At 38.9% G+C, this 21,340-nt stretch overlaps 1 protein-coding gene across 4 annotated transcripts in view; it reads left to right on the forward strand.

Moving 5' to 3' along the window:
- Window positions 1-21,340, forward strand: part of LOC124607287 (fas-binding factor 1) — a 122,023-nt gene that overhangs the window by 10,794 nt on the left and 89,889 nt on the right. For 3 of the 4 annotated variants that reach the window (XM_047139572.1, XM_047139570.1, XM_047139573.1), the window contains exons 2-5: window positions 961-1,100; window positions 1,175-1,282; window positions 1,364-1,436; window positions 10,908-12,110. In XM_047139572.1, the coding sequence (XP_046995528.1) occupies window positions 1,005-1,100; window positions 1,175-1,282; window positions 1,364-1,436; window positions 10,908-12,110 (1,480 nt within the window). In that variant the 5' untranslated portion in view covers window positions 961-1,004. The remainder of the gene's footprint in view (window positions 1-960; window positions 1,101-1,174; window positions 1,283-1,363; window positions 1,437-10,907; window positions 12,111-21,340) is intronic. The other variant, XM_047139571.1, reaches the window with a different exon arrangement.

The following is a 21,340-nucleotide window of genomic DNA, read 5'->3' on the forward strand; positions in this document are numbered from 1 at the left end:
GTAAATTAATAACAGGAGTATAACTAAAACAAAACATTGTGGAAATTTACATTTTAACTTCTCTTATTTTGAATTTAGTTTTATTCCTATTGTGCAGTTTGTCAATGTGCTCCTCTCCTTTTGTTATGAAAGTAAGCTGTCATTCACCATATCTGAGGAGGTCCATTCCTTTAATGTGTACCAATATATATACCATAGGCTGAAGCTGTAGTAAGGGTTCGTCCAAGTGTCTGGACAGGAAAGTTGACTGTTTACTCAGTAAAATAAAAAAAATAAAAACAAGTGTCCTGAGTATTAGATTATTGTATCTCAATAGCTTCTACCATGTAAACAGCAATAAAAGGTAATTTTCTTTAAAAGATATAGAATTCATTAAATGGTCTACACTGCTCAGTTGCAATGTCAGAGCACAACCTTGAAGAAATGGAGCAATTCAACTGAGTGTGCAGACTCCAGAAAACCACATCACATCTTGTCAACTATACTTTAAGCCATAATCAATGTATGATTGGGTATATGCTCTTAGTAATTCCTAAAGCTTTGCAAGTCGTCACACATGCTGAGCCGGCCGGAGTAGCCGAGCGGTTCTAGGCGCTTCAGTCTGGAACCGCGCGACCGCTACGGTCGCAGGTTCGAATCCTGCCTCGGGCATGGATGTGTGTGATGTCCTTAAGTTAGTTAGGTTTAAGTAGTTCTAAGTTCTAGGGGACTGATGACCTCAGCAGTTAAGTCCCATAGTGCTCAGAGCCATTTGAACCATTTGAACACATGCTAAAAATGTCATTTGATATCTTTAAATACACAATTTTATTTTGTTTTCACATCTCATAGTGTAAGTTTTTTATTCATTTCAAAAGTGAATAAAATCATACCTCTCCTACTGCCAGAATTTTTAAGGTATTGTTAGTAACTGCATTTTTCATTGGTACTGTTGTGTACATGAAATATCTGTATTTTCAGCAGTTATCTGATTTGGCACAGAGGAAGTAGTTCATGATGAAAGAATGGCAAAATTTTCGCATGATTTGGGAGCCAAGCTGGGAACAGATGAGTCTGATGTATCAGATGTTAATTCATCAGAAATGGCCAGAATGGTGGAGGTAAGCACAGTGTGACAGATCCATATAAACACCAAAGAGTTATAAGTAATTACTGACAGTTCAAGTTCTGACAGGGCCTCGAAGATCTGGATGCAGGTCTCTTTGGGACAGCAAATAAAAAGAAAGACAAGCAGATAACAGTTGCACCCAGCAATAAGAAACCAGAGCAGGAGTCAGTACAGGTAGGAAGATAGTAGCATACCTGTGTGTCTCATTTTGATGTTTAGCTAGTTCCTGAGTTAAAATACATATATTTTTTGCAGGGTGTTTTAAGATCTTCACAAAGAAAAGGACAGAAATCAGGTACTTTAAGTTCGAAGCTGCCAGGGTTTGAAGGTAAGCTTTATAGAAAAATATTTCTGAGGAGTTGAAATTTTGAGAAAATATGTCGTCTTACTTTAAAATAGACTATCAGAGACAGAGCACCTCGTGTTCCCGCTGCAAATAAGGCGAGTACACCATTTGTTTGTTATATATTTTTATGATCTTTCAACAGGAGCAACTCATTTACAGATATCTGTGTAGTTACTAGATTATTTTTTTGTAATTCCTTGCGTGTTCAAGTGCTTACTAGGCATAACCTTTTTTTTTTTTTAATAAGAGCATAGCGTACAGTACTGCCATTGTTATCGACCCTCGTATCATATAGGCTTTTGTTTGTTTTGGTTAGTGTAGCTCAGTGTCAGATAGACTGTGCGTGAGAGAGCACTTTGACTTCCTGCTGCTAATAAGCCAAGTACACCGTTCATTTGTTACATATTTTCATGAGTTTCAAACAGGAACAACTGCAGTAATGGATAGGAACTGTGATAGCTATGTATAGATGCAAGCTGAGTTGGTGACCCTTCGCTCACAGCTCCAGGCTGCGTTGACTTCCGTCACACAACTTGAGGCTGCTGCCCAGGGGCATCACTGTGAGGGGTTGGACGTGGGGATGCGAGGGACATCGAGCACGTCCCATGTGCCCTCCGATCAGTCCACTGCTGTGGCCGCCCCAGGTACTACCTGCTCTGAGGTTGACCCCTCACCCGTGGTCGAGTGGGAGATCATCCCAAAGTCTGGCAGGCAGTGAAAAAACTTTCCGAGGGGCCGATCATAGGGCCTCCCCAGTTTGTGTGATGAACAGGTTGTGGGTGTTATCTGTGGCTGACGATGTCTCTAAGCTGGATGCAGTTGTCCACCCTGTTCCAGAAGGAAGCTCCTCGGCCCACAAGGTCTTGGCATTCACAGAGGGTGGGTTTGCTGGTAGTTAGGAGCTCTAACGGTAGGTGCGTAATGGGACCCCTCAGGAACATGGCTGCCAAGGAGGGGAAGGAAGCCAGTGTGCACTCTGTGCGGATACCAGCGGGGAGTCATTCTGGATGTGGAAAGGGTGCTTCCAGATGCCATGAAGAGTACAGGGTGCAGCCAACTGCAGGTGGTGACTCATGTTGGTACCAATGATGTGTGTCACTTTGGATCGGAGGAGATTCTCTCTGCTTTCGAGCAGCTAGTGGAAATGGTAAAGACTGCCAGTCTTGCTTCCAAGATTAAGGCGGAGCTAACTATCTGCAGCATCGTCGATAGAAATGACTGTGGTCCTTTGGCGCAGAGCCGAGTGGAGGGTCTGAATCAAAGGCTCAGGCAGTTCTGTGGCCATGTAGGTTGCAGATTCCTTGACTTGCACAATCGGGTGGTGGGTTTTCGGGTTCCACTTAATAGGCCAGGAGTCCACTACACACAGGAGGTGGCTACACGGGTAGCAGGGGCTGTGTGGAAGGAACTGGGCAGTTTTTTAGGTTAGAAGGTCTCAGGGAACCCCAGAAAGGGCATCCGTCTAAAAATGGGCAGGTAAAACACATTAAGGTAGTTGTAGAAACGAACAGTAATGTAGTTGTAAATTGTCGTAGCTGTGTTGGGAAAGAACCAGAGCTCCAAGTCCTAATAGATAGCACTGAAGCTCAAATAGTTATAGGTACAAAAAGCTGGCTAAAGCCAGAAATAAGTTCAGCTGAAATTTTTTCAAACTTTCTAACAGTGTTCAGAAAGGATAGATTAAATACAGTTGGTGGTGGAGTATTTATTGCTATCAGAAGTAGTTTGCCTCGTAGTGAAATTGAAGTAGATAGTTTCTGCGATATAGTATGGGTAGGAGCTATACCTAACAATCTGACTAAATTATTAGTTGAATTGTTTTGCCGACCCCCAACTCGGAAGATATAGTTGCTGAACAGTTCAAAGAAAACTTGAGTCTCATTTCAAATAGGTACCCCACTCATACAATTATAGTTGGTGGTGACTTCAATCTACCCTCGATATGCTGGAAAAATTATACATTTAAAGCCAGCGGCAGGCATAAAACATCTTCCGAAATTGTACTGAATGCTTTTACAGGAAATTATTTTGAACAGTTAGTTCATGAGCCCACTCAAAGCGTAAATGGTTGTGAAAGCATACTGGACCTCTTAGCAGCAAATAATACTGAACAAATAGTGAGAATCGTGTCGAATACAGGGATTAGTGACCACAAGTCAGTTGCTGATAGGCTGAGTACCATAACACCTACAACAATCGAAAAGAAACGCAAAGTACACACGTCAAAAAAGGTTTTGCATCACCCCTGAAGATATATGTTGATTTTGGATACTGTACCACAGACACAATCCCTTGGACTGTTCAGAGATGTCACTAAATCCGCCCAAAAATGTAAATAACGATCTTATTAGACGTAGGGGGTCCGATAGCTGATCAGTTCCAGTCATTCCACCAGGAAGGAGGTACACAGCTTGTGTTGTGTGTAGTTCAACCATGCCCAGACGATCATTACCGTGGTTCGATCACATCCGCATTGTTACTTTGTGCCAGGAAGGGCTCTCAACAAGGGAAGTTTCCAGGCATCTCGGAGTGAACCAAATCGCTATTGTTCAGACATAGAGGAGTTAGAGAGAGACAGGAACTGTCGATGACATGCCTCGCTCAGGCCACTCGAGGGCTACTACTGCAGTGGATGACCGCTACCTACGGATTATGGCTAGGAGGAACCCTGACAGCAACGCCACCATGTTGAATAATGTTTTCCTTCAGCCACAGAACATCATATTACAACTCAAATTGTGCGCAATAGGCTGCAAGATGCCCAACTTCAACCCCAACACCCATGGCGAGGTCCATCTTTGCAACCACGTCACCATGTAGTGTGGAACAGATGGGCCCAACAACATGCCAAATGGACCGCTCAGGATTGGCATCATGTTCTCTTTACCAATGAGTGTCGCATATGCCTTCAACTGACAATCGTCGGAGATTTATTTGGAGGCAACCTGTCAGGGTGAATGCCTTAGACACACTGTCCGGCGAGTGCAGCAAGGTGGAGGTTCCCTGCTGCTTTGGGGTGGCATTATGTGGGGCCGATGTTCGGCACTGATGCTCATGGAAGGTACTGTAACGGCTGTACAATATGTGAATGCCATCCTCCAACTGATAGGGCAACCATATCAGAAGCATATTACCAAGGCATTCGTCTTCATTTACGACATTTGTGCCCCCATCGTACACATCTTGTGAATGACTTCCTTCAGGATAACTATATCGCATGACTAGAGTGGCCAGCATGTTCTCGAGACATGAACCCTATCAAACATGCCTGGGATAGATTGCAAAGGGCTGTTTATGGATGACGTGACCGACAAACTACTCTGAGGGATCTATACCAAATTGCCATTGAGGAGTGGGTCAGTCTGGACCAACAGAGCCTTGATGAACTTGTGGAGAGTATGCCACAATGAATACAGGCATGCATCAATGCAAGAGGATGTGCTACTGGGTATTAGAGGTACCAGTGTGTTCAGCAACCTGGACCACCACCTCTGAAGGTCTCGCTGTATGGTGGTACAACATGCAATCTGTGGTTTTCATGAACAATGACAAGGGCGGAAATTATGTTTATGTTGACCTCTATTCCAATTTTCTGTACAGGTTCCAGAACTCTCAGAACTGAGGTGATCTAAAACTTTTTTTGATGTGTATATATCTACTTAAAAAAAGCTGATAAAAATGCTCGTAACACCATTTTAAGAAACAGTCTCCACTCCTTCCAATCTGATCATGTAAAGAAAAGTTGTGAAATGATTTCAAAGAAATAGTATCGACCGAAATTGGGAGATATATACCAGATAAATTAATATGTGATGGTGCTGATCCCCCATGGTACGCAAAACGGGTCAGATAGCTGTTGCAGAAGCAACAAAAAAGTGCGCCAAATTTAAAAGAACAAAAAATCCCCGAGACTGGCTAAGTTTTGAAGAAGTTCAAAGTATAGCGCATACTTCAATTCGAGATGCTTTTAATAATTTCCACAACAAAATTCTGTCTAGAAATCTAGCAGAAAACCCAAAGAGATTCTGGTCATACACAAAGCACACCAGTGGCAAGACAGAATCAATACCTTCACTGTGCAATAACAATGGTGAAGTCCCTGATGACAGTGCCACTAAAGCAGAGTTATTAAACACGGTTTTCTGAAACTCCTTCACCAAAGAAGAGGAAGTAAATATTCCTGAATTCCAATCAAGAACAACTGCCAAGATGAGAAACATAGATGTAGATATCCTCCGTGTAACAAAGCAGCTTAAATCACTTAATACAGCCAAGGCCTCTGGTCCAGATTGTACAGCGGTCAGGTTCCTCTCAGAGTATGCTGATACAATAGCTCCATATTTAGCAATTATATACAACCACTCTCTCACAGAAAGATCCATACCTAATTCTGGAAAATTGCTCAAGTCACACCAATACCCAAAAAGGGAAGTAGGAGGAATCCACTGAATTATAGGCTCATATCACTAACGTCAATTTGCAGTAGGGTTTTGGAACAAATACTTTATTTGAACATTATGAAGTACCTCGAAGAAAACGATTTATTGATACATAGTCAGAAGAATTCAGAAAATATCGTTCTTGCGAAACACAACTAGCTCTTTTTACTCATGAAGTAATGAGTGCTATCGACAGGGGGTGTCAAATTGATTCCATATTTTTAGATTCGACAACGTTCCTCACAATCGTCTTCTAATCAAACCGCTTGCCTATGGAATATCACCTCAGTTGTGTGACTGGATTTGTGATTTCCTGTCAGAAAGGTCACAGTTCATAGTAATAGATGGAAAGTCATCGAGTAAAACAGAAGTAATATCCGGCATTCCTGATCTATATTAACAACATAGGAGACAATCTGAGTAGCCCATTAGATTGTTTGTAGATGATGGTGTCATTTACCATCTTGTAAAGTAATCAGATGACCAAAACAAATTGCAAAATGATTTAGATAAGATATCTGTATGGTGCGAAAAGTGGCAATTGACCCTGAATAAAGAAAAGTGTGAAGTTATTCACATGACTACTAAAAGAAATCCATTAAATTTCAATTACCTGATAACACACACAAATCTGAAGGCTGTAAATTCAACTAAATACTTAGGGATTACAATTACAAACAACCTAAATTGGAACAATCACAAAGATAATGTTGTGGATAGAGCAAACCAAAGACTGTGATTCACTGGCAGAACACTTAGAATGTGTAACAGGCCTACTAAAGAACTGCTTACAACATGCTTGTCCACCCTGTTCTGGAGTTTTGTTGTGAGGTGTGGGATCTGCGTCAGGTGGGACTGACGGAATACATCGAAAAAGTACAAAGAAGGGCAGCTCATTTTGTATTATCATGAAATAGGGGAGATAGTGCCACTGACACGACACATGAATTGGAGTGGCAATCATTAGAACAAAGGCGTTTTTCGATGCAACAGGATCTTCTTGTGAAATTTCAATCACCAGTTTTCTCCTCCAATTGCGAAAACATTCTGTTGGCCTTAGGGAGAAATGATCGTCACAATAAAATAAGAGAAATCAGGGCTTGCACAGAAAAATTTAAGTGCTCTTTTTTCATGTGCGCCGTTCAAGAGTGGAACGGTAAAGAAACAGCTTGGAGGTGGTTCATTGAACCCTTTGTGAGACACTTTATTGTGAATTGCAGAGTAATCTTACAGATGTAGATGTAAAAGTAGTCTACTTTCGGAACTTGGTGAGAGAAGCACTTGGACCGTGACTGCCACATAAACAGAGAAAATATACATTAAGTGATAAGTTTGTGGAATTTGAAAATAATTCCATTGTCATCACACAGCGAGGTGGTGCAGCAGCAAGACACTGGACTTGCATTGGAAGGACAGCAATTCAAATCTCCCTCTGGCTATCCATTTTAGGTTTTCTGTAGTTTCTCTAAATCATTTAAGACAAATGCTTGAAAATGACACAGTCAGTTCTCTTGTCCAATACGAGTTTGTGCTTCATCTCTAATGACCTCATTGACAAATTGTTAAACTGCAATTGTCTGTATTTGCATTTGCTGATTCCTGTCAGATCTGCATGTTCACCAATGCTGATATGAATATAAAATTTTCAATGCTTATGTTCAGAATTAATTTTTGAAAATCAGCTCAGTAGTGGAAAAGGACTTGAAAGTTTTCATTTTTGCCAATCTCACACTTTAGAAAGAAAACACAATAATGTGAAGCGTTTATTTGTGCGTAGTTTTTATATAATCGGAAAGGTATCTCTTACTATAAATTGTTCACTGTTTCGAATTTTCATTCTTATCTATAAAATTATTCTGCTATGGAACTTAATATTGTCAGCAGTGATGTATTTATCAGTACAGGTCAAAGTTTTAAAAAAATGTTGCAATAACACTGTGCTGGGTGTGTGAGCACGTCATATGTTATAAAATTATCAATGTTTTGGTTGCTGTTACTGGCATTCTTCTACCCTGATGAAGACTTCTTGCAGTAGCAGCTGAAACACTGGTAATTTTAATAGATATGACTTGTAATGGAACCACACCTACTCGTAATTACCATTTTCATCCAGATTTATGGAGTAGGCAGGGCTTTGCCAGAAATGAAAGTGACAGAATTGAAAACTCCAGGTGACCAAGTATTTAGAAAAAATAGCACTTATTGGTGCAGATTGGGCAAAGCATGAACTATTCATATTAGCCTAGGTTCCATGCAGTGGTTGACACAGTGGAAAGGATAAAGAATGGTACTCAGAGGGTCACGAAATCAAGTTCCTATGCAGGAACATTTTTGTTTTCAATTTTTGTGCTGCATTCACTGCAAATAAACCAAAATGATGTTCAGTGTACGGCATTTTTTGTAAAAGGCATGAGTAGAAGAGATTTTTCAAGATGAAGGACAATTGTCATTATACAGTATGAAAGTGATTCCTGCAAAAAATGCATTTAGCTGGTTCAACCCTGTTTTGTGTATTTTTATCTCAGGTAAGGAATTTGATCAAAAAGCTTCAGACCTGCTCTTATCTCATCAGGAGAGAAAAAGAAATGACATCCAAAAAATATGTATCAAAATACACTCAGCTGTATGTCACCAGTTATCCTTCCTAATATTCAGCAAAATGATGCATTATGCATGGTTTGCTGCCAAACTGTGTGATGTGAATGAAACTTTTTTGAATGTAAACTAAGTTTGTATTTTTACAGAAACCTTAAAACAACCATGCAATTGTAAAAATGTAGCATTTATTACATGTGCCAGATGTGAAGACAATTACTGCTTCTCATGTTTTTATGATGGAAATCAGTCCACCATGTGTAAATCATTGACAGTAAAATAATGCAAGTATCTAGAATGAAATTTTCACTTTGCAGCAGAGTGTGCACTGATATGTAACTTCCTGGTAGATTAAAACTGTGTGCCGGATTTGGACACAAACCCGAGACCTTTGCCTTTTGTGGGCAAGTGCTCTAAAATGGACACCTATCTTTCCAAATAACCAACTTCGTATGATAGAAGCTCGCTCTGATGTTATGTGGACTGTCTGTTTAGTCTTAAGTTGTCTGATGATGGCCAAGAGAGCTAAAAGATTCTTCGCAGCAAAAAAACAAATAAATAGTATAACAACTTTTACCAGTCCCTCATCTCCAATCTTCCTAAGTTGTGAGGATGGGTCGTGAGTCGTGCTTGGGTAGCTCAGTTGGTAGAGGACTTCCCTGCAAAAGGCAAAGGTCTTGAGTTCAAGTCTTGGTCCAGTACACAGTTTTATCTGCCATGAAATACTAATACAAATATCTAATTTTATACATGAAGTTCATATGTATGCCTTACAATACCTTCCTGGAATTTTACTTGACACTCAAATTTTTCTTTGCCTTTCCTTTGCATGCGTTTCTATGTAAATATGAATAAATTCAACACATTGAGGATAATTTTGATTTATTTGCAGTCTAAGTAACATAAAGAGAAGAAAAAGAAATTTCCACATAGGGACTCAAGTCAACAACTATCTGTAGACTACACTGACCTAAATATGTCATGCCTTGACCAACCTGTGCAAGAAATGCTATTTTTTCTTTGTCCATCTGGAGCTCCCACTTCTCTCACTTTCATTTAGGGCCAAGCTGTTCGTATGCCATAAATTTGGAAAAAAATCATCTGTGACGGGCGGGCCTGCTTCCCTTGTCACTCACACACCCAGAAGAATGTTATTGAAATGGATTCTGGCTGTGAAAGTCTATGCTCTCATATTTCAAAATTTGATCTGTAAATTCTCAACAAAGTGGCTTATAATTTGCTGTGGGAAACAGATGCTGCATTCTGCTGTTTAAGGTTTTCTTGATATATATTTTTCTGATAGTGTTGGGCTTCATTTCAAATGTCGCAGTATGATAATACAACATTTGCTTATTATCTTCAAGTAATACTGTGTACTATTTATGAGAGTTCACAGGAGTCCACTAACTCTCCTTATGTCATGCAGTCTTTTCTTTCATTGGTTGTATATTATGAGCAAGCAGTTCTCCTTATATGTTATCATGCCATTGGCAAAACAGAATAGTAACCAGATGAAACAGATAATTGAGGTAGGTTGTTCACAAAATAAACTGTGGTTTTCACCCCTTTGTGATGTGTACATTTCTTCTTGGGTTCCATTACTGCCAGTCTGTATTTCCAACAGCACATTGTGTATGAGATTATTTAATAGTGCTGGTAATTCTGTATTGATTTAACTTGCTGCTCTGTCAAGGTTAATTGCTGAAAACTGTCTGAGTGCAATATACAGAACAAACTAAAAGAATGCCAAGATCTTCACTATTGCTTCCTTCTGGGGTAGTTTTGTCAGTGAGATCCAAATGATCACAATTGATAATTTAGTTGATAGACACACTGAATACATAGGATTTGTCACTGGCCATTCTAAAATCCTGTTGCTTTCAAAGAAAATCAAACAACATAATTAAGACATGCACCAATTTTTGCCCTCAAATTTAACAGCTTAAGTGATTGCCTATTTACTTCATTCACATTTCAGTGTTGGTTGTTGTATCCCAAAGCCATGGCTCAAAACTTGTAGAAAGTACTATCACAAAAATAATGTGTTACTGTGAGTTTCCACCAAGCATTGTTATTGCCTGATTCAGTTATTTGGCACAAGGTGATAAGTAGGTTCTCAGTTGAAATATGAAGTTTGTTGGCAAAATTTGACACAACATCTTAAAGTCCCAGCTGCAGATGTATTGCTTATCAATGAATACATAAACTGTTATTGTTGTACATTATCGTAGAACATCTACAGTTTGTGCTCTATTGGTGAACATAAAATTGGTGGCAGAAGAATGCATCAACAAGATGTAATATTAGAGATAAGTATTTTGACCATATTGTTGTAATCATTATTTATTTCCAAAAAGTTCAGTTGAATTTGTGATTAGTAGATGATAAGTAATGCCTGATGCTGAAGTTTGTTTGACAGATTTTGATGACAGCGACAATGGAAGTGACCCTTTGGCAGATCTGGATGACTTGCTGTCAGACAGTATGAAGACAAAGAAGCCAACTACAGGTTTTATAGGGTCTGGAGTGAGAGACAGTAAAAAGTCTGAAGACAAAGCTCCAGAAATGACTAATTTAAATAGTGATACCAACAACAAAGCTAAATTATTTGCAGATTTATTTGGTTCAGATAAGTCTATTGACAAAGGAAGTAGTAACAAGAATGTGATGAAATCTGAAACAGATGGTGCTATGGATATGGGTGATGCCCTTAAGTCCGACCATTTAGGACAGAGTTCTGTAAAAAGAGTGAATTTTGCACCAGATTCAGTAGATATGTCCACACAACCAAAAAATCAGCCAATTGCATCAATAGTTGGAGTTTTACAACCAAAAGAGCAAACTTCACCATTGTTGGGAAACAGAAATGAGAGCATTGACCTAGAAGATGATCTACTGCCAGGAATTGGTCTTGAGAAATTTGGAAAATCAAGCACTGCGGCTGGGAAATTATCTGATAAGAAAAGCTCAATAATGGATGAGCTACTTGGCAAGAACGTTGGGCAAAGTGCAAATAAAATGGAAAAGAAGCCCAGTGAAAGAAATGATGATACTGTTAAGGAAACTGAAATGTCTTTTGGGAGTTACTCTCCTTCAATTGCACCTGCTTCCACGCAGCCCAGACGGTCAACTGTTCGACGGAATACCTCTTCTATTGGAGATCCTTTAGGTATTTTGTCTCCTGTTTCTACACCCAAAAAAACAGTTGGTTCACCTGTTCACAACAGAACTGAAGAACGAGGTTCTGCCTCTTGGCTCGGACTTTCTTCGGAACTACCCTCCTCTCACTCCCCACCCTTGCACCAGACAACATCCTATACTGATAATGTTTCTGCTGATAATGCTGGTGAAAAGAATCTGCCAGCTAACAGTTCAGTGACAACAGCATCACAGGAGATTCATTCTAGTTCAGTATCACCACTCCGACGTCAACAACAGCATGCTATGTCAAAAGCACCCAGTGGCCAATTGCCTGAGTGGTTGGGAGGAGCACCCTCTGTACAAGAGAAGCCAGAGATTTTAAATATTTCTACGAGTGGTTCAACTCACACCATTCCTGCAGCAGAACAGCAACAGCCTGCAGGAATTTTGCAGGCACAGCAGCCATCTGAAGGAGCTCCAGGTGAGACTGGATTTTTATCAGTTTGCATGTCAAGCTTTTTTTTCTGTGCAGTGTTCAATCTTTCTAATATTTTTGTTTCATTTATAGTTATGTTTATGACCTTAGGACACTGACCAGTTCCACAAGTTTTACATCATTAATTAATGCTTGTTCCATAGATCATAAATACAACATTCCGTAATGTGTAAGTTAAACATAAGAGTGTGTAATTTTTTTAATACTTCATATCTAAAAATTCATCTGTTGAGTGGGAGGAGTTGTCATTCAGAAATTCTTTTAATCTATTTTTAAATGGTGGTTGGCTATTTGTCAGACTTCTAATGCAACTTGGTAAATAATCGAAGACTTTTGTGGCAGCATAATTTACCCCTTTCTCTGACAGAGTCTGATTTAACCCCAAATAGTGAAGATCATCTATTCCTCTAGTGTTGTAGCTATGCACTCTGGTATTATTTTTGAGCTGGGATGGGTTATTAATAACAAATTTCATAAGTGAATGTACGTATTGTGAAGGTACTGTGAGTATCCCTAGTTCTTTAAATAAATGTTTGCAGGGTGATCTTTGGTGGGCTCAAGCTCTTATTCTGATTACACACTTTCGTGCAATGAATACTTCTTCTTTTAATGATGAATTACCCCAAAATACGATGCCTTATGAAAGTAGTGAATGAAAATCGGAATAGTTGGCTAATTTATTGATATAATTATCACCAAAATTTGCAATAGACCTAATAGTGTAAGTAACTGAACTCATGTTTCAGCAGATCATTCTTTCAATTCAATTTCTCATCAGTGAACACTCCCAGAAATTTTAAATATCCTGCCTTAGACAGACTTCTGTTCAAAGTCTGTATCTGTCAGTGGTGTTATGCCATTTACTGTACTGGACTGTATATACTGTTTTTCCTCAAAATTTAGTAAGAGTCCATTTGCAGAGAACAACTTAATAATTTTCCAAAAGACATTATTTACAAGTTCCTCAGCAAATTCTTGTTTGTTGGGTGTGATTAGTATACTTGTATCAAGAGCAAAAATAACTAGCTTTGCATGTTCATGAATTTAGAGTGGCAGGCCATTAATATATATTAAGAACAATAAGGGACTCAAGACTGGACCCTTTGGTACACCGTTCTTGATACCTCCCCAGTTAGAGGATTCCACTAATTTTTGTGGACTATCTGTACTATTAATTTTAACCTTCTGGAGTCTTCCAGTTAAATATAAATTAAACCATTTGTGCACTGTCTCACTCGTACCACAACGCTTATGCTTATCCAGAAGAATTTCATGATTCACATAGTCAGAACTGTTGAGAGATCACAAAAAATCCCGGTGGGTTATGTTTGGTTGTTGAGAGCATTTAATATTTGATCAGTGAAAGCATATAAAGTATTTTCTGTTGAAAAATCTTACTGAAAACCGAACAGACATTTTGTTAGTACTTCATTTTTACAAATATGTGAAGCTACTTGTGAATACATTATTTTTTTAAGACTTTTGGATAAAGCTGTCAGAAGTGAGATAGGACGGTAGTTGTTAGCATCAGACCTCCCCCCCCCCCTTTTTATGCAATGGTTTAACAGTAACATATTTCAGTTCATCCAGAAAAATGCCCTGTTTCAGTGAGCTACTACATCTTTTAGTACGCTGCTGGAAATGCCACCAATTCCATGTGAGCTTTTGCTTTTTGAGTGAATTTAATATTTTCCTGATTTTAGTGGGATAGGTGGGTTGAATTTCAGTTTTATCAAATTGCATCGGTATTGCCCCTTCCATATACAGCCTTGTATTTTCTAATGAGCAGCTGGAGCCTATTTTCTCTACAACACTTAAAAATGATTATTAAAAATATTTTCTACCTTTGAGTCTTTGTTCACAAACTTTTCATTGAGTTTGATAGAAATACAGTCTTCTTGTGCTCTCAGCTGCCCTGTATCCCTTTTAACAATATCCCAAAGTTTTTTAATTTTATTATCAGATGTGCTAATCCCAGGTATAATTATTATGCTTCTGGATGTTTTAATAACTTTTCTTAATACAGTGCAGCAGTTTTTATAACGTTTGACTGCTTCTGGATTATTACTCCTTCTAGCTATAAGATATATTTCCCTTTTCTGTTTACAAGGTATTTTTATCTGTTTAGTAAGCCATGGCTTTGTTGTTGGTTTCTTAAAGGTATATTTCATGGTTTTCTTTGGAAAACTATTTTCAAAAATACTTACAAATGTATCATGAAATAGGTTCAATTTTAAATTAACATCAGGTTGTCTGTACACCTCATTTCAGTCTAGCCGTTGCAAGCTTTTCCTAAAATTTATAGTTGTTAAATCATTAATTAAACACACTGTGGTGGAGAACTGTTTTGCATTACTGTATGAAGCTATGTTGTATATTGTAACTAGTTGTGCATCATGATTAGAAAGACCATCCTCAACAGGAAAAGTTTTTATTTGATTTAATTTATTATTATCATTTTCTATGCTTGTGCTGCTTTCCTGTACTATCCAAATAGGAATATCAGTAACCGATGCCAATTTGAAAGAGCCAGATAATACTTGAGAGTCATTATTTCAGTCAGACTCTTTCAGAAAATCTACGCTGAAATCCCCACAAACAATAACTTGCTTCCCTCTGTCTGACAAATAGCACAACAAAGAAATTTTCAGAAAATCAGTAACTGATCTCAAGTTGAAAGATCGAGGTAATACTTCAGATTCATTATTTCAGTCAGACTCTTTCAGAAAATCTACACTGAAATCCTAACAAACAATAACTTGCTTCCCTCTGTGTGACAGACAGCACAACAAAGAACTTTTCAGAAGTAGCTGAAAATTTCTCACTGTGAACCTATACACAGCTACAATTGAATACTTAACTGTAGAAAGATGCAAAGTGCCAAATTTGTGAACTTAAGTTATTACAAACAAACTGACTGTAGTGCAGTGTCTTAATTTTTTATTCCTCAAACTTTTCCATGTTACAAATGAGAGTATCTTATCATATATTAGTGGTGGTGTCATGACAAAGTTGAAATTGTTTGATGCTGAAGGCACCTCAAACAGAAACATTTATGAAAGGTGCTAAGTTCCATCAAATTATTCTAAATGCTATGTTCTTAGTCACTCTCCACAGATCTGCATATAATATTCTTTATGCTCATTTTTTTTCAGGTAAGGTATCATAGCCTTTAAATCTTTCTTCTTTTCATCTGTAATTGAATGGATTGTGAAAATAGTTTCAAAGTTAGCAGAGCAAATGTTTCTTGCATGTTTCCCATTTTTGAGCACATTCATCTGCGGATCCTTTCCTGGTTGTTGTAACATTCTTTTATTGCTACTCTTGCTACATCTGTTGAATCATATGTGATGCTGGCAACTTTTGAAACTTTCAGCTTATTTGTAGAGAGTATCTCATTTACCACAGCTTGAATATTTTTAAAAAATCAGAAGTATCCATAGACATTACTTTGAAAGCTCTAACAACCTTTGCTTCCTTGATCATTTTGCATAGGTCACTGGGTACAAATGCCTCCGTCACTGACTTACTTCTCTCCATCAAGGCAAACACAGATCACAGGGGAGGAAGCCCTGCCCACTAACAAGAAACCGTTTTCTATTCGTGTGAACAACCCATTTGCTACCAGAAAAAGAAAAAGAAATACTATCATTCGATTCTTGTTTTGTGCAGCACAGTTGTCATTCCAAACAGTAAGGTTTTTCTTCGTTCTTGTCCCAGTGTTTAACACTTTCAGAATGCATGATGCGATTACATTTTCACCCCTACCAGCAATACTCTCATCCCACATGCACATGTAAGACTGAAGGGTATCGCCTACAGATACTGGCAAGTTTTAACAAGATAACTGATGGAGTGTGTTAGTGTGGGTACAAACGTAACCGGCTGTACATTAATCAATATGCACTGTCAGGGAACTGAGAAGAAGTGATGTCGCTCTTCAGAAGACTCTGTACCATCTCGGCCTTCCAATGGTGAATCTCTAAATGCACCGGTGACTGTGGTGAACCTAATGTTCAGTAGGTCACATGTCTTGCAGGTGTCTTTCCTAGGTCTGTGGAAGGAAAGTTCAGAAAGATTCTATGATAAAAACTGGAACTTATGGTGCTTTGAGGAAACACCTTTCTTAGGTGGGAGTATATTCTTGAAATATTCAGCTCAGGACTGAGGTATTCCTTGCTTGATCTTGCTCGGCTTTAATGTCTAACTTCCCTGAGAAAGCCATTTATGTGCTGTTTTTTACTCATTTTGTCATTGTTGCTGTATTGTGATTGAGCGTGTCTTGTTCTGCTGTCGGTGAATGTTGTCTCTCCAAGATTCTTCTTAATAAGTATTTCCAGCCTCCTCTTTGCACCAGCAAAAATATTCATAAAAGTGGTTTTGCAACTGCAACAAGATCCCCTGTACCACGTGGAGATTAAACTAAATAATGGTACTTTTAGAATTGGATACTTAACTGTAGAAAGGTGCTAAGTGAAAAATGTGATAAGGGGTTTGAAAAGTGCAGGATACCGAGGAGGATTACATATGAAAAGTGTTATGTCCACCGAGAACTCCAACTGGTCACACTTGACACCACTAAATGGCAATGGTGCTAAGTTGCCAGCTGATTTCATAAGAATGGTGCAATGTGCCAATCAGTTGTGTTTGTTTCACTTTGCTGCCATGATAAGTGCATGCATAGACTTCTATACTGTCCTTCTTTGTGAATCATCACTCTTCAACTTATAAGGTATGTGCATACACATGACATAATATTACGGTCGTATACAGTCATATAAAATTGTCATATAAATGAAATATTATATATCTACATGTTATTTTTAAATCTTTTGTGCGTAAGTGATGTCCATACATTAGGTTATGGCGGATGAAGCCACACGGGTAGGAGAAGGAGGAAGAATGGTGGTGGATCATTCAGAGATGAGCAGAAGAAATTAAATACAAAATGTTTTGTGTATGAAACACACACAAAAAAGCAGTTATACCAGCTAAGAACTGTCCCTCACCACAGGTACGATTTTAAGCCCTTCACTGGCTGTGAAATCTATGCAAGGAATGATTGCTGTTGAATGTGTACATATTTCCAGTGTCCTCTATAGAAGACATATTGTTTTGTTGTTCTTTCCTTTAGGTACTATACAAATGTAGATTAAGGTGCGGTGAGTGACACTTGCATTGAAAATAGATTTGTTTTCTAAGTTCTATAAGCAAGACTACTCACAACACAATGAGCCATCCTGATGGGTCTTCTTAGTGTCACACCAGTATGGCGTAGTCAGCATGGAACCTACGATACTCCTGTTGAAAGTCGCCGGCAGGGAACAGTTGCTGACTACGCCATACTGGTGTGACACTAAGAAGACCCATCAGGATGGCTCATTGTGTTGTGAGTAGTCTTGCTTATAGAACTTAGAAAACAAATCTATTTTCAATGCAGGTGTCACTCACCGCACCTTAATCTACATTTGTATAGTACCTAAAGGAAAGAACAACCAAACAATATGTCTTCTATAGAGGACACTGGAAATATGTACACATTCAACAGCAATCATTCCTTGCATAGATTTCACAGCCAGTGAAGGGCTTAAAATCGTACCTGTGGTGAGGGACAGTTCTTAGCTGGTATAACTGCTTTTTTGTGTGTGTTTCATACACAAAACATTTTGTATTTAATTTCTTCTGCTCATCTCTGAATGATCCACCACCATTCTTCCTCCTTCTCCTACCCGTGTGGCTTCATCCGCCATAACCTAATGTATGGACATCACTTACGCACAAAAGATTTAAAAATAACATGTAGATATATAATATTTCATTTATATGACAATTTTATATGACTGTATACGACCGTAATATTATGTCATGTGTATGCACATACCTTATAAGTTGAAGAGTGATGATTCACAAAGAAGGACAGTATAGAAGTCTATGCATGCACTTATCATGGCAGCAAAGTGAAACAAACACAACTGATTGGCACATTGCACCATTCTTATGAAATCAGCTGGCAACTTAGCACCATTGCCATTTAGTGGTGTCAAGTGTGACCAGTTGGAGTTCTCGGTGGACATAACACTTTTCATATGTAATCCTCCTCGGTATCCTGCACTTTTCAAACCCCTTATCACATTTTTCACTTAGCACCTTTCTACAGTTAAGTATCCAATTCTAAAAGTACCATTATTTAGCTTAATCTCACAGGCACATGTTTCTGTACATTGCTCTACATACCACTTTTTAGTTTCTAAAGTTTTTATGCTATGATAAATTTTAATATAAATGGAAACTACTACTCTCTCCATAGTGTTTCTACTAGCATGTACTGAAAGCTTATATCCACCTACATTTACCTTTTCCATATCTGTGACTGTATGATGTTCAGACAGGCACAGTACATCTATTTCAACCTTAGTTTGTAAGCCATCTAAACAAACAAGAAGCTCACCTACTTTAATTTTTAATCCCTTGATACTCTGAGGCCATATAGTAACATTATTTTTCACTGTACTTTGATCAGAATCTTATGATATTTTAACACCTGTAGTACTTGCCTGTCTGAGCTTCTCATTAAGCTTAATTTAATCCAACGTTGAATCATTGGACACTAATCTGAGTCTAAAAAAGGGTGCTCCTGTGAGTTTCAGTGTCCTCCTCCTCCCCCCCCCCACCCCCACCCCCCTCCTAGAGATTTTGCTATCATCCTGGCCATTACCCTTCCCTTTCCTACTGAGATGCAGGCCATACCTTGTGAAGTCCCACCTACCAATAATATCAACCGGAACAAGACCCAAGTCTGACAAAGCAGCTGATATAACTCCATATTAACTCTTCTAATAGAGCTATTCAATTGGGGCAATCGTACTGCATGAAAGCAGAAACCAAGGCAACATTTGTATGTTCATTGTACATGCTATTTTTACCAGGTCACACTCAATATTGTAGCCCTGATCCCTATTAGTACTGTTTCCTGCTCCACCCACTATCACAATATGTTCCTGCTTTGTGAAATCATTGCACAATCATCCTATGTCTTCTGTCTCTAGGCTGAGACATGCACTTGGGGGGGGGGGGGGGAGGGGGGGGGGAGACCAGTGACTAAGCAGTTCGGTCCCTTTCCCCACCTCTGAAACCAACCAACCAACATGCATTGGGCCTGAAAAAAACTTGTGGCCTGGTTCCTGTCACCTAATTTTTCCTGCAAGATCTGACCTATACTTCTTCCACGGGTACTACCTAACAAAGTAACTTTCCTCCTACTGTCTGTTTCTTTAGAATCAGTTGGTTTCCTGGTGAAAGTCTGTTGGGTATTAAGAACAGTTACATATACATGGGCCTCTTCCTTAGTTAACTGAAGTAGCCATGAAACTGTCAGATGTTGTTGTTGTGGTCTTCAGTCCGGAGACTGGTTTGATGCAGCTCTCCACGCTACTCTATACCCTCAGCATCACCTGATTTAATTCAACTACATTCCCCGTTTTGCTTTTGTTAATGTTCATCTTATATCCTCCTTTCAAGACATTGTCCATTCCATTCAACTGCTCTTCCAGGTCCTTTGCTGTCTCTGACAGAATTACAATACCACCGGTGAACCTCAAAGTTTTTATTTCTTCTCCATGGATTATAATTCCTACTCTGAATTTTTCTTTTGTTTCCTTTACTGCTTGCTCAATATACAGATTGAATAACATCAGGGATAGGCTACAACCCTGTCTCACTCCCTTCCCAACCACTGCTTCCCTTTCGTGTCTCTCGACTGTAATAACTGCCATCTGGTTTCTGTGCAAATTGTAAATAGCCTTTCACTTCCTGTATTTTACCCCTGCCACCTTTAGAATTTGAAAAAGAGTATCCCAGTCAACATCGTCAAAAGCTTCCTCTAAGTCTACAAATGCTAGAAGCATTGGTTTGCCTTTCCTTAATCTATTTTCTAAGGTAAGTCATAGAGTTAGTATTGCCTCACGTGTTCCAACATTTCTGCGGAATCCAAACTGATCTTCCCCAAGGTCAGCTTCTACCAGTTTTTCCATTCGTCTGTAAAGAATTCGTGTTAGTATTTTACAGCCGTGACTGATTAATCTGATAACTCGGTAATTTCCGCATCTGTCTGCACCTGCTTTCTTTGGGATTGGAATTATTATGTTCTTCTTGAAGTCTGAGGGTATTTCGCCTGTCTCATATATCTTGCACACCAGTTGGTTGGGTTTTGTCAGGGCTGACTCTCCCAAGGCTATCAGTAGTTCTAATGGAATGTTGTCTAATCCCGGGGTCTTGTTTTGACTTAGGCCTTTCAGTGCTCTGTCAAACTCTTCACACAGTATATATGTCCCATTTCATCTTCATCTACATTCTCTTCCATTTCCATAATATTGTCCTCAAGTACATCGCCCTTGTACAGACCCTCTATATACCCCTTCCACCTTTCTGCTTTCCCTTCTTTGGTTAGAACTGGGTTTCCATCTGAGCTCTTGATATTCATACAAGTGGTTCTCTTTTCTCCAAAGATCTCTTTAATTTTCCTGTAGGCAGTATCTATCTTACTCCTAATGATATAAACTGTCAGATACTGTTCTCTTTCTGTTGCCCCTGTTTCTTGCTACTGCTTCCCACCTGTCTTCACCCTCCCCCCCCCCCCCCCCCCCTCCCCAACCCCACCCCCATTTAACTTTATCAGTTTCACTCTAGCACTATCCAGTTCAGCCTTAAGGGCTCTAATATTCCGTACTGTTCAGCTATTTTCCTATCCCTTGAACATACTTTGCAATGCCATGGAAGAGACCCATTTACTTCCCCAATTCACCTCCCAGTACATTCCCCCCAATGTAACCATCTGTCCCAACAGCTGCATAGAACCCCAGAACTAACTTTCCTATGGCAATTCAGACACTTCTCACTCATCGTAGTTCACAATCTTTGTACTGAATTTATCTGGACAGTAGCAGTAGTATTCTATTAACTGCATATTGCAAGTCACTAAAGTTACATGGAACACTAATTTATGTGGGTACTATTAACATAGTAATGTTAGACACTTAAAATGATATTAAAACTCAAAATTTTTAAATTCATCAGAAGTCTCAGAATGCAACTGGCCATTGATGTTCAATATTTTATTGTTTTACTTGCTCATCACAGTGACAAGATACTGTCACTTTTACTATTCGAAACATCCTGTTTTGTAATTTGATTCCAATATTGATCCAAGCAAATACATA

The sequence above is a fragment of the Schistocerca americana genome, chromosome 3 (assembly GCF_021461395.2).
Source record: "Schistocerca americana isolate TAMUIC-IGC-003095 chromosome 3, iqSchAmer2.1, whole genome shotgun sequence".
Lineage (NCBI taxonomy): Eukaryota > Metazoa > Arthropoda > Insecta > Orthoptera > Acrididae > Schistocerca > Schistocerca americana.